General features: G+C 42.7%; 1 protein-coding gene across 1 annotated transcript in view; it reads right to left on the bottom strand.

The window, feature by feature from the left end:
- ATP6V1E1 (ATPase, H+ transporting, lysosomal 31kDa, V1 subunit E1) overlaps positions 1-13,264 on the bottom strand; it is a 40,641-nt gene that overhangs the window by 2,617 nt on the left and 24,760 nt on the right. The window contains exons 5-7 of the mRNA XM_008578218.1: positions 8,575-8,664; positions 7,726-7,794; positions 2,362-2,456 (exon numbers count right to left, since the gene is read on the bottom strand). Coding sequence (XP_008576440.1) covers positions 2,362-2,456; positions 7,726-7,794; positions 8,575-8,664 — 254 coding nt within the window. The remainder of the gene's footprint in view (positions 1-2,361; positions 2,457-7,725; positions 7,795-8,574; positions 8,665-13,264) is intronic.

Below are 13,264 nucleotides of genomic sequence, written 5' to 3'. Positions count from 1 at the left end.
GAACCTTGGGGAGTGAAATTCATTTGCTCCATTTTAACTCTATTTTATCAAGTATTTCTTGAAATAAGCAGGCCATCAGATAAAGGCTGGGAAGGCTTTGCAAATTTTCCTTGGGAAATTTTAATGGACTATGACTTTATTATTATTATTTTCTTACTCCATCTCCCCCAGCCCCGTTTGTTTCATCTATTTTTGGTTTCTCTAAACAGACTATATATATATATATATATATTTTTGTCTTTTGTCTTTTTCCGTGTCCGGCAACGGGATCGCAACCCTCGGTGTTGCTCCCGCGCCTCGCTCAGCCAGTGAGCGGGAACCGGTCTGTATGTGGGATCCGAACCCTCAGGCGGGAGCGCCGCCGCGCTTCCCAAGCGGCGCACTTATCCAGTGCGCCACCCGGCCGGCCCTAAACAGACTATATATATATATATTTTTGTCTTTTGTCTTTTTCCGTGTCCGGCAACGGGATCGCAACCCTCGGTGTTGCTCCCGCGCCTCGCTCAGCCAGTGAGCGGGAACCGGTCTGTATGTGGGATCCGAACCCTCAGGCGGGAGCGCCGCCGCGCTTCCCAAGCGGCGCACTTATCCAGTGCGCCACCGGGCCGGCCCTAAACAGACTATATTCTGTTTAGAGGGTTGGTCCTTTGCTGAAAATCCTGACCAACCATCTGTGATACAGTTCTGTGTCCGCATGGCAAGGGGTGAGAGGAGGAAGACCACCACTAAGTGACAATGATGACTGTGTGCCAGGCACGTCCCTCACAGGAAGCAAAGGGCTTTCCCTGACTTCTCAATCCATCCTCCCAATGACCCTGTAAGTGTTAGTATCTGCACTATTTCACCAATAAGGAAACAGACTTAAAGAAACTGAAGAAAACAATGAAGGAGTAACTGTCCTGACAATATTTAAAACCCACTTTAAATTTGCACTGGAACGGTAAGTCCACAACCCCTAATCTGCAATTCTGAAACTCAAAAAGCTCTGAAAACATGACAAAAACATCTAATTCATATGGCTCTAAACCTAAACTGACCTCTAGTCATTTGGCAGCAAACAACTAGTGAATCTTTACTATTTATCCTTCTGAATATTCTGATTCCATCTAAAAACATTCGTACATTTGATTATGTGGGTGACATGTCAGAGACCCTTCTGCGGATATTACTAACATGAGGCTTTATTACCTTATTACTTTTCTAAACTTTGAAATTCAAAACACATCTGGCCCCAAATGTTTCAGATAAGGAACAGTAGTCTTTAATAAAACCTATTGTTTAACAGCCCCCGAAATAAATGTTTTACCTACTGTATGCTCAATCTCCAAAACAATGATTCTTTGACAGAAGAATAACTATACTGAACCTGAGCATGTACTAGACATGGTATTAAGTGTTCTCTAGACATTCTCTCACTGAAACTTCACAAGAATTCTATCAGGTAGGTGCTATTAACTCAATTTAGAGATGAGGAAACCAAGGCATAGTGAGATTAAATAACTAGTCCAAGATTACCAAGCTAGTAAGAGGAAGAAGGGAGTCTCAAACCCAAATCTGACAATAATGTTCACTAGATTATATACCTTAGCTTACAAAGCATTTTCACATATGCTATTTCTTCTCTTTTCCTCACTTCATTAAACAAAAAAGCAAAAACATCAATCCCGTTTTACAGATGACGGAATTTGGTCTTCAAGTCCCATAGCTAGCAAATGGACAAGTCAGGACTCAAATTTAGGTCTTACAGTCCTAAGTCTAATACTCTTTTCCATGTGTCCCAAGGAAACTCTTCGGTGTTTGTCAGTGGTGTGGCTAGGTGGCATCAGATAGACGGTGAGATGGAGAAAACGGCCCACTCTACCCTTGTCCGGAGCCCTACTGCCTACCCAAGTTGCACAGAGTTTATCAGGGGTTCTGGCCCCAGAGACATCATGTCATTTTTCTCTGCACAGTTAGCACAAGCGCTGCTGGTCCTCACAAGTCTGTCTCCAAGGAACCTAATTATTAGTTGCGTGCAACAATTCTTGTTTTTTATAGTTACTTAGAAGTAGGGATTATGTTCCTCAGGGTCCAGTGCAGAGATATGGACCCATCTTTGAGTTCTGGGTACAGAAGGAGTGCCACCTCTCTGCAGGATACCTGGAGTGACCATAAGCTGACTTTTGGAGTATATCTAGCTGGTTAACAACAGGGAACACAGCACTGAGAGAGGAACAGCAGGAACTGCATGTGGAAATCAGCCACAACTCTATCCTTGTAGCTAGCAGAGCATTGCAGAAAATGCACTTCAAAAAAGGCCTAGTACAAAGGCCAGTCTCCCAGTGAGAGAAGTCAGATGTTAGCAGCAGGAATACTCCTTACATTTCCTCAGGCAAGTAGGACTCCTGATCAATTTGGACATCAACATCTTTTTTGGTGGCAATTTTGTACATAGGGATCGCTTTTTGAACTGCAGCCTGGAAAAACAGAAAACAATGAGAGGTTTTAACACAAACTATGGAACAGGTACACCCTAAATCAACAAACTAATTCCTATTTATATCAAGTAAAAGAACAAATGCCCTGCTGGTGAGAATATAAAATGGTGCAGCCACTGAGGAAAAATGAGATAAAAATGAGAGGCTGCAGGGCTGGCCTGGTGGCGCACTGGAGAGTGCGCCGCTTGGGAGTGTGGCGGCGCTCCTTCCAAGGGTTCGGATCCCATGTGGAGACCAGTTCCCGCTCACTGGCTGAGTGTGGTGCAGGCGTAACACCGAGGGTTGCAATCCCGTTGCCGGTCCCCGGTACGGGCGCGACACTGAGGGTTGCGATCCTGTTACCGGTCAGTAAAAAAAAAAACAAAAAGAAAAAAAAAAAAAATGAGAGGCTGCATACAGGTGTGAAGGGGTGTAAGGAATTACTGTGAAGGATCGATAGGGCTGGGCAGCTGATTAAACATGCCATGGACAGATACCATGATTGAAACATGGATCAGCAGGGGAGAGATATGTTATCACCCCAACTAGGAGCATTAGAAAGAAGGGGTAACTGCCCTGGGGCCCCACCGGGGTCGTGAGGCATGGAGCTTGGGGAAGCTGAACTCAACCGCAACCAGGTAAAGAGCACACCAAAAACACCATTTCCATGCAGGTACCCCACCACAGCCACTGCAGTTGCCATGGCTGCCGCAAAAGCAGCTAGTCTCTATAGCAGCAGTCACAGCCACCGTGCAGATGACACGCCAGATTCTCAACTGCATTGACACAAGGAGAGGTGCCAGTAGAGACCAAAAAAATAAAATAAGGGTCGGCCCATGGCTCACTTGAGAGAGTGTGGTGCTGATAACACCAAGGCCATGGGTTTGGATCACTATATAGGGATGGCCGGTCAACACCAAGTCAAGGGTTAAGATCCCCTTACCAGTCATCTTTAAAAAAATAATAATAATAAAATAAAATAAAGACGAAGAATCCTCTCTCTCCACAAAGCACACTCCAGAGTAAAAGAAGAAGCATGTGAGTTATGATCATAGGGGAGGACTTGATCACACCTGTCTTGGTACTGGACAGGTCATCTAGGCAACAAACCAACAGAGGAACAGTTAATCTATCAGATGGGAGAACAAATCTATGGTTATTAGAGGAGCGGGGGGAGGAAGGGAAGGAAGAAAGAGAAAGGAGGGGAAGGAAGGAGGAAAAAGGAGGGGAAAAAAGGGGAGAGATTGGATAAGGGGCATAAAGAGTAAGTATGATTTGTAACAATGAATATGCTAATAAAAAATAAATTTAAAAGACTATTAAAAAAAAATGTGTAGGTACAGAGAGAAGGGAGAGAAGAAGAACTTGGCTGCTGACATAAGTTTATTTATTTTTATTTATTTATTTATTTTTTTCCTTTTTGTCTTTTTTCGTGACCGGCAACGGATCGCAACCCTTAGTGTCGTGCCTGTACCGGACCGGGACCGGCAATGGGATCGCAACCCTCGGTGTTGCGCCCGCACCTTGCTCAGCCAGTGAGTGGCCTGTCTGTATGTGGGATCCGAACCCTCAGCAGGAGCACCGCCGCGCTCCCAAGCGGCGCACTGTAGCAGTGTGCCACCGGGCCGGCCCATAAGTTTAAAGTGGCAGTTGGGGCCGAGACCGTGGCGCACTCGGAAGAGTGCGGCGCTGGGAGCGCAGCAGCGCTCCTGCCGCGGGTTCGGATCCTATATGGGGATGGCCGGTCACCAGCTCACTGGCTGAGCGCGGTGCGGCCGGTCTCAAAAAAAGACCAAATAAATAAATAAATAAATGAATAAAGTGGCAGTTGCAAAAGAGGAAATGATAATATGTACAAGAAAGAGTGGTACCATTTTATACCCATTAGGATGACTGGTATTAAATTTTTTTTTGGTAGCTGGCTGGTATGGGGATCTGAACCCTTGACCTTGGTGTTATGAGGCTGTGCTCTAAAACAACTGAGATAACCAGCCAGCCCTAGGATGACCATTATTTAAAAAACCAGAAAACAAGTATTGGTGAAGTTGTGGAGAATTGGAACCCCTGTGCACTGTTGGTGGAAATGTAAAATGGAGCAGCCACTCTGGAAAACAGTCTGGCAGTTCCTCAAAAAATTAAACTCATAATAACCATATGATCCAGCAATTCTATTTCTGGGTATATACCCAAAAGGACTGAAAACAGTGACTCAAACAAATATTTACACACCTATGTTCACTGCAGCATTAATCATAATAGCCAAAAGGTAGACGCCACCCAAGTGTCCACTGACAGATCAGCAGATAAGCAAAACGCAGATTACAATGGAATATTATTCAGCCTCAAAAAGGAAAGAAATTCTGATGTGTGCTACAACATGGATGAACCTTGAAGATATTATGCTAGTGAAATAAGCCAGATACAAAAGGGCAGATATTGTAACTGCACTTACACGAAGTGAATAGAACAGGGGGAGTGGGGAATTACTTTTTAATGGGTACAGAGTTTCCGTATGGGAAGAGGAAAATGTTTAGGAAATGATCAGTGGTGATGGTCGCACAACAACATGAATGCCACTAAAACGTACACTTAAAATGGTTAAAATGGCAAATTTTATATTTGTATATTTTACCACAATTAAAAAAAGAAACGAGCCCAATGAAACAAAAATGATGGAACTGGGTTTTTACTGTTATATTGTGATCTGTTTGGAAAATATAATTAATGAAAAATCTTGTCTTTGAACAATATTGTGTATACTCTAGTAGCGACATAAAATAACATTTTCTGGAAGGAGTTGAAAGAACTTTAATATTTTTCTCCGGCAATATTACTAGTTGAATAAATTAATGCATATATTCAATAGTTCCCTACTCCTCAAATCTAATATATCACCACTTTGGAGAGCTGATTGTTGACACTGGACACTGACACTGTAGAAGTTTCAAGGAAAAGCTTGCTTGGCAGCCAAAAAAACATGGTGTCATCTAGAGAAGGCTAGTTGGCAACTCAGACCTGCCTCCACGGAATGCTATCACCTTGGTGAATTCTCCACTGTTATGTCTAGCTCTGTTTTACAGGTTCACAAATGTGGCTATCAGCACAAACATGGGTCCACGTTACTGAGATGGTTTATAAGCTAGAATCACAATTTATTGTGAGAATATACAACTGAGGAGAATGAATATCTACGTTCTCTAGCTGGCACATTTTCTTTCCTAGGAGACAAGGGAGACAAATTATAATCAAATGAAAATATAGTAATTTATATAATATATATGTAAATATATATAATTTAATATATATTAATTTAATTTATTTTAATTTATTTTATTTTATATAAATTAATTTAATATATATATAGATTATGAAGTACAACTGCCCTAAAGCAAGCTACATGGAAGCAAAATTTTAATCTGAAGAGCAACTTCATGATACACAATCAGAGCTGACCAAACTCTTTTCTGGTACCCACACTCTTTCTCCAGATATCTGAATATATTTCATTTAGGTTAGAACCAAGCCTTGCTTGTCTGGCAGTAGGCCACCTCTGTAAGATGGCATTGTGTACCTTTGCTCCAATTTATTACTTGATTTTAAGATTACAGAATTACAAAGTTCCTAGAAAGATAGGAGTGTATTAGTTCGGATGGCAATCTGACCTCTTTTAAGAAATAAATTATGGAGACTTCTGGTGAAGATGGCAGAATAGATGGTCCCCAGAGTCACTCTCTCCCACAAATCAACCAATCTACAACTATAAAAAAGCAACAACAGTCAAGCTGGGGCCTCTAGAGCTCAGGGGAAGAGGAAGAGAGACCTATGGAGTGCATGACGGCAGGAGAAGCAATGATGAGAGAAAGAAAAAACCACTTTGACCATTTCAAACCCCAGCCATTTCCAGGCTGGAGCTGCTGAGCGCACAGAGCAGGAGGTGGCAAAAGCTGCAGCTATGCCCTTCAGATGGAGTTGCTTGGAGACGGCAGGGAAGAAGAGGGCCTTAGTGGCCCCCAGGCCAGCAAGACCACTAATAGGGCTCCTATGGACCCACGTAGGAGCAAGGAGCCACAATCACTGAAGAAAAGGAGCCATTTGGAAGCTGGTGAGTCATCACAAGGGACCAGCACATGGCCCCTCCCATGGGATGTGTTTGCAGCGCAGGCAAGGGGGGAGACAGGCCCACTGGGAGAACATGGGCACAGCAAGGACAGCTGATCTGCATCCCTATCAGTGTAGGACCACTCAGAGGAGACTTGTCAGGAATATAGAATTGCATGGGATGCAGTTTGATGAAAAGACTCAGGCCCAGACCAGTGTGTCTACACAACCTAGGAGCACCAGATTTCACTAGAACCAGAAGTATCTATAAAGTCAACCATTAACACTTGAGTTGCACAAAAAGCCTTCCCTAGGGAATCAACAGCAAAGCAGCAATTTAGCTCAACCACACAGCTCAAGTACTGGTCTCCACAGGAAGTGATCCCATTTTAGAAGTAAGCAAAGGATAACAAATTAGTTTCAGCGCAGAGTTTGAGTGGTGGGAACAGCAAATAATCCAACACAGAACTGAAAGAAAAAACAAAGTATCCGCAACCAGAGACAAAGTTTGGTATTAACTAGTAAAGGTCTCATTTCACCAAAGAACACCTAAAAGGATGGTAAGTCCCCTGGGCTACCAAGCCAGAAAGGGGAGAGGGCTGGGGGCCTCAACCAGTCCCAAGGGTGGAGGCCAAGGGCCTCAGCACCCACCCTCACCCCCGCCAGCCCAGTGATGACCACTGAACCACCACAGGAAGCACCCCAGGCTCTCCTGAGCCAAGGCGGTGGGGGGCCCAAGGGCCTTGGTCATGCCCCCCTCAACATGAGCAACCAGCCCAGTGATAACCACTGAGCCACAGCAAGAAGGGCCCCAGGTTCCTGAGCTAGGGTGGTGGGAGACAAGGGCTTTTGCCACACCCCCCTGACATCTGCATCCAGCCTGGCAATGACCAAGCCACTGCTGGAAGCTGTGGGAATGAGGGGGATGCCACAGGCCTCAATCCTGCCCCTCCTCCTTCCTCCTTCTTCCATCATATTTCCTTCCCCTTTCTCTTCTCCCTCTCTCTTTCAACTGCTCTGCGACATCACAGAATGTAAAAAAATATATATTAATAAAATTAAATTAAAATTTTTAAAAACCTAAGAAATACGTTGAGACTCTTCTAATTCCCATGGTTGAGCTATCTACAGAGCACGCATTTCATCCTAACATTTTAAGAGTGTTCTTTACCTTTACCAGAGGGAAATCTTGTTTCCTGCAACGAACAATCATTCGGGGCTCCAACAACTGGTACAGACCCTATAAGAAACAATCAGATACAATTAGTAGAAAATTGAAACTATAAAACAAAGCAAAATAGCAAAGAAAAAAAAATTTTTTACAGTTCTTTCATACAGTTTGGAAAAATGTCCCCTGGTAAGTTCCCCCAAAAGACAGCATACACAATATGACAACATGGCAAGAAGATCTTGCTATCACAAACCAGACAAATATACCTGATGCTCTGGTGGTAGAAACAAAATTCATATAGGAGTCTTATCTTACATCAACCGGGTTGAGGACAAATATTTTAATTAACACAGTAAAATAAAATAAGAATTTGCAGCTCAGCAGTAAACAATTATAATGTATACAGTGTTTTGGTCTGAACCCCAATATCTTTTTTTTTGTTTCGGCAGCTGGCTGGTACATGGATGGAACCCTGGACCTTGATGTTATCAACACCATGCTCTAACCAACTGAGCTAACCAGCCAGGCCCCTGAGTCCCCATATCTAAAGCAACTATTTTAGTGGTAAAATCAAATTAAGGAAGTTTAAAGCTGAAGGTTGCAAGCAAATTTGACCATTGAGTTATGAAGAACTAATAAGACTATATAAAAGAGCAGTGAGCCTGGAAGTCTTACCCAACCAGACAGACATCACTCTCCTCCCATGCAGCACACATTTTAGACAAGGTAAAGAGTAATAGGAAAAAAGCTAAGATGAGAAAACGGGAAAAACGGAGCTGGTCTCTAGTAGATCTTGTAAATTTTCTCATAAATGTGGCTATAAATGGTAGGCCTGCTCTATATGGGTACCTGCAGAACCAGTCCATCCAGCAGCACTTGGTACCTGGTTGTATCTTTTACCACCTTGCTGAGTCTCTGCTTTGCTTCATTTAGCAGGTCCTACAAAGAGTGGAAAAGAAAAAAAGTTATCCACATAGCTGGGCAGTCAGCTCAGAATCCATTGTGAGGCTAGTCTTGGTTCTTGCCCAATCACCTCACCTTGTATTGTGGGGTCTCACTCAATACACGTTCTCTGAGATACCTGATAAAGCAAGTGTTGACACAAGGAAACATGAAACCCTATCCCTGCTCCCAGGGAGCCTAGCAGAACAGCTCAGGCATCAATCAGCTCAGAAACCTACCCAACTAACTCACATGGAAAGATCTGAATGATACAGCTTTGAAAATCAAGATATTAAGATAGTTATATGAGATGATTCCATTTTTTATTAGGAAAAAACAGAGACTGTCTGGGTATAAATAAAAATACTAATAATTTACCTCCAGGAGGCTAGATTATGAATATTTTCAACTTTCTTTATCCTAGTTTGTACTTTCTAATTTGTCTATAATAAGCATCGACTTTTATAATAAAAAATAACTAAAATAGAAATTTAAAATGATTATCAGGAAACAAATTTCATACAGTGGAAAAGAATACATTGGAAATTACTCATTAAATAATAAATGTTTATTGGCTTACTGTCTAAAAGAGGACTCAGGTCTTTTAAAAGGCACAATGTCTCTGAATTCCATTGTGGGTCACCTAACACTGTCAAGTATACTTAGTTACAGTAAGCGTTCTATACCGTTTATTAATATAATCTTTGGAAAGTTATGTTTTTTTGGTATTTTAATGAAGAGGGAGAGACACACCTGCCTAGAGAGGTGAATCAGGATTTTAGGTGACAGAATAGAGCAGGAAGTGGCCCTCTATGTTGAAAAGCCCCTGACTTAATTCTGAGAGTCACCCCTGACGCCAGCACATGTGCAGTGGGCATGAGCCCCTCACCTCAGTGCCCACTACAGCCTCCAGTACAAGGCAAAATACACACTCCAGAGTCAAAGTGGGTGGTTAGAGGACAGGGTAGACAGGAGATTTTTCACTGCATATTCGTTGGGTTTTGTAACTGCTTAAAAATTTAATGTCTTGATTACTATGTGCCTCACCTATTCTCAGATTAGACAGTAGCAGTTGATTAAAAAAGATGACACTGTCATGACATGACTGTGGTGATAATGGTAGGTGACAAATTGTTTAATGGCAAAGCATGTAGATAATTTAACCACTATCAAATTTCTTCCATATCTGTAATGTATGTATAGGAAAGTGACAGAACTGGGATTCAAATCTGAAATGCTACACTGCTTCCTGGTCTAACTTCTGTCTGCTCAGGCCTGAGGGAAGAGCCGGCTGGGATGTCTGCTACTAGAAGCACACAGGCAGCGGCTACTCGTCTCTTCACCACCGCAGGCTATGGACTATCCTCAGGAGGATAGCCGGAAACTCATTCACACATTTAATTTCAAGCAAACATTTATTTATTTTCACACTTCCTAAGTACAAATATGCCAAGATTTTTTTTTTTTCCTTTTTGTCTTTTTCCATGTCCGGCAACGGATCACAACCCTCAGTGTTGCCCCCGTACCGGACCGGGACCGGCAACGGGATCGCAACCCTCGGTGTTGCTCCCGCGCCTCGCTCAGCCAGTGAGTGGGAACCGGTCTGTATGTGAGATCCGAACCCTCGGCGGGAGCGCCACCACGCTCCCAAGCGGTGCACTATATCAGTGCACCACCAGGCCGGCCCCCAAATATGCCAAGATTTAAAAAATACACATACATGTCAGGAGTACTCACTTTAAGGTTTAATTAAAAAAATTTTTTTTAAGTAAAAAGTAAAATAGATCCAAGGACCTCAATAAGCACCACCTAGTATTTTATTGTGGTATATAGTAAGAATGGTAGCCCTTCCCCTCCTCTACAGACTTACTTTGCAAAGAAACAGTTTGAGTCAAATCTGACATCAGATTACTAACAGAAGTCAAAAAACACACAATTTTATATAAAGTATGTTTCCAATACACTAACAAATAAATTAAGAAAGCTTGTAAACAATATGAGTATGCACTACTATAGAAGGGTTTTAATCTGTGGCTGGACAGCCCTCAAGAGTTTCATGAAGGCATTCTGAGGATCCATGTTATTCAAGACTGTAATGGAAACTACTTAAAACTTCTTTTTTTGTTGTTGGCAGCAGGCTAGTACAGGATCAGAACCTTTGATCTTGGTGTTATAAGGTGGCACTCTAACTAAAATTTCTACTTTTTATTTCTATTTTTTTTTTTTTTGTCTTTTTTCGTGTCCAGCAACGGATCGTAACCCTCAGTGTCGCACCCATACCGGACCGGGACCGGCAACGGGATCGCAACCCTCAGTGTTGCACCCGCACCTCGCTCAGCCAGTGAGCGGGAACCGGTCTGTATGTGGGATCTGAACCCTCGGCAGGAGCGCCGCCGCGCTCCCAAGCGGTGCACTGTAGCAGTGTATATCTCACTGTAAATTACTGCAGTTCACAGATCAGCTTACACATCAGTGTTTCTTGAGTTTGGAAGTGAGTATCTGTCCACTTGAACCTAAGTGCCTTTAAGGACTCTGGAAATATGAGGATTCTGGTCCTGAAAAGCAGGAAACCAAAACCTGATTATGATGTCAACACTGAAGCCATGTCTCCCTTGCCCTGCCTCATCTAAGGCATCAGGGGCCTTATAATGGATTGAATTATGTCCCTCCAAAATCACTGAAGCTTGAATTGTGTCCCCCAAGTTTTATGTATTAGAAACTTGGCCCCACTGTGACTGTTAAGGGTGGAAAATCCTATTATGGTAATTGAAACGTGAGCCTTGAAGATGTGATTAGATTATAGGACCACACAATAGGGAATGGATTAAAAATGGTGGTCATGGGTGTGGTTTGGAGGGCTTTGGAAGGGGAGCATGAAGAGTCTGTCTCTCTCTTGCCTTCTCTGCTTCCAATATCTTGCAATGTGAGACCCCTAGGTCACTGTCGCCACCATCAAGGCCTTCACCAGCTGTGTTCCCTGGACTTTGGACTTCCTAACCTCTGAAACTGTAAGCAATAAATTCCGTTTTCTTTATAAATTACCCAGTTCTGTGTATTTTGTTATAGCAACACAAAAACGGACTAATTAGAGGCCTTCTTGAAGACATTTCTGTTTCACCTCTCTGTAGCCACAGAACTAGAAATCTCTACTTCAGGACCAGCGAATCAGAATTTAAATGTTAGGGCCAGCCTATGGCTCACTCGTGAGAGTGCAGTGCTGATGACACCAAGGCCATGGGTTCGGATCCCATATAGGGATGGCCAGTTAGCTCATTGGGTGAATGTGGTGCTGACAACACCAAGTCAAGGGTTAAGATCCCCTTACTGGTAATCTTTAAAAAAAAAAAAAGAATTTAAATGTTAGTGGTTCTTTATTCCTTTAAAGAAAAACCAAAACTTGCAAATAGGTTGTGAAGTTTGGGGAAGTGATAATAAAGAACTATCACTTATTTAACACTCGTTTTGTGTTAGCCATTATATTAGGCACTTTACCGCGGTTATCTGATTTAATTCTAAGTAAGCTTCAGTGGATGTTTTTCCCATTTTATCAGAAATGAAGGGTTAAAAGGGGTCAAAGGGGGTTAAAAATCTGCCCAGCAAAAAGCTAGGAGTGGTGAAACAGAAACTCAAACCATGTGCTCTCAAACCCAGAAAACATCGGGCAGGCAAGGAAAAAGGACAAACTGCAAAGAAAAATAACTACAGGATTATGCAAATTAGATCGGAGTAGCAAAACTGCTCACTTATTTCTTTTCATTTTCACTCTGCTTCTATATTTTCCATTCCTTCTATTTTTGGTTGATATCCTTTTCTATCCAACTGCTTGACAACTTCCCTTCCTTTCATAATTTCTTATTCTATGGGTAAAGCAAGAAACAAAATGTTTTTAAATAGCAAAGTTCATTTAAAGCATGTATGTATGCTTTTATGTATGTGTAGCTCCGTGTGACCTACCATTGCACAGTCTGTTTCTGTACCCCTCCATGCCTCCTACTTATAGTGCTTGGCTAACCTGTAAATTAACTGATGGAAAGAAGTTAGACTGCATTGGATTAAGAGGAAACAAGCATCTTTAGAATAACTGAAATTAAATAAATGTTTATTTCCACAAAATTCTTATAAATCAGAAAAACAGAAGCTCAAGCTTTATACTGAACTCAGTTGCACGCTATAGTCTACTTGACCTTCACATCTGTTTCCAAAAAAGACCAAGCAGCCCACCTTCTGAAGAGGCCACAAGCTGCCCTCAGCTCCCCTCTCTACTTCTCACCTCTCGAGCTACTGAGACTTGGCTTTCTGCCTTCATCAATCCAATAAAACCGCTTTGGCAAAAGTTAGAAATGACTGGGCCGGCCCGGTGGCGCACTGGATAGTGCGCCGCTTGGGAAGCGCGGTGGCGCTCCCGCCCGAGGGTTCGGATCCCACATACAGACCGGTTCCCGCTCACTGGCTGAGCGAGGCGCGGGAGCAACACCGAGGTTTGCAATCCCGTTGCCGGTCCCCAGTCCGGTACGGGGGCAACACTGAGGGTTGCGATCCGTTGCCGGACACGGAAAAAAAACAAAAAAAAAAAAAAAAAAAAAAAAAAAAAAAAAAA

The sequence above is a fragment of the Galeopterus variegatus genome, unplaced genomic scaffold (genome assembly GCF_000696425.1).
Source record: "Galeopterus variegatus unplaced genomic scaffold, G_variegatus-3.0.2 Scaffold73, whole genome shotgun sequence".
Lineage (NCBI taxonomy): Eukaryota > Metazoa > Chordata > Mammalia > Dermoptera > Cynocephalidae > Galeopterus > Galeopterus variegatus.
The sequence above is the reverse complement of the archived record's forward strand: the minus strand, read 5'-3'. Positions and strand labels throughout refer to the sequence as shown.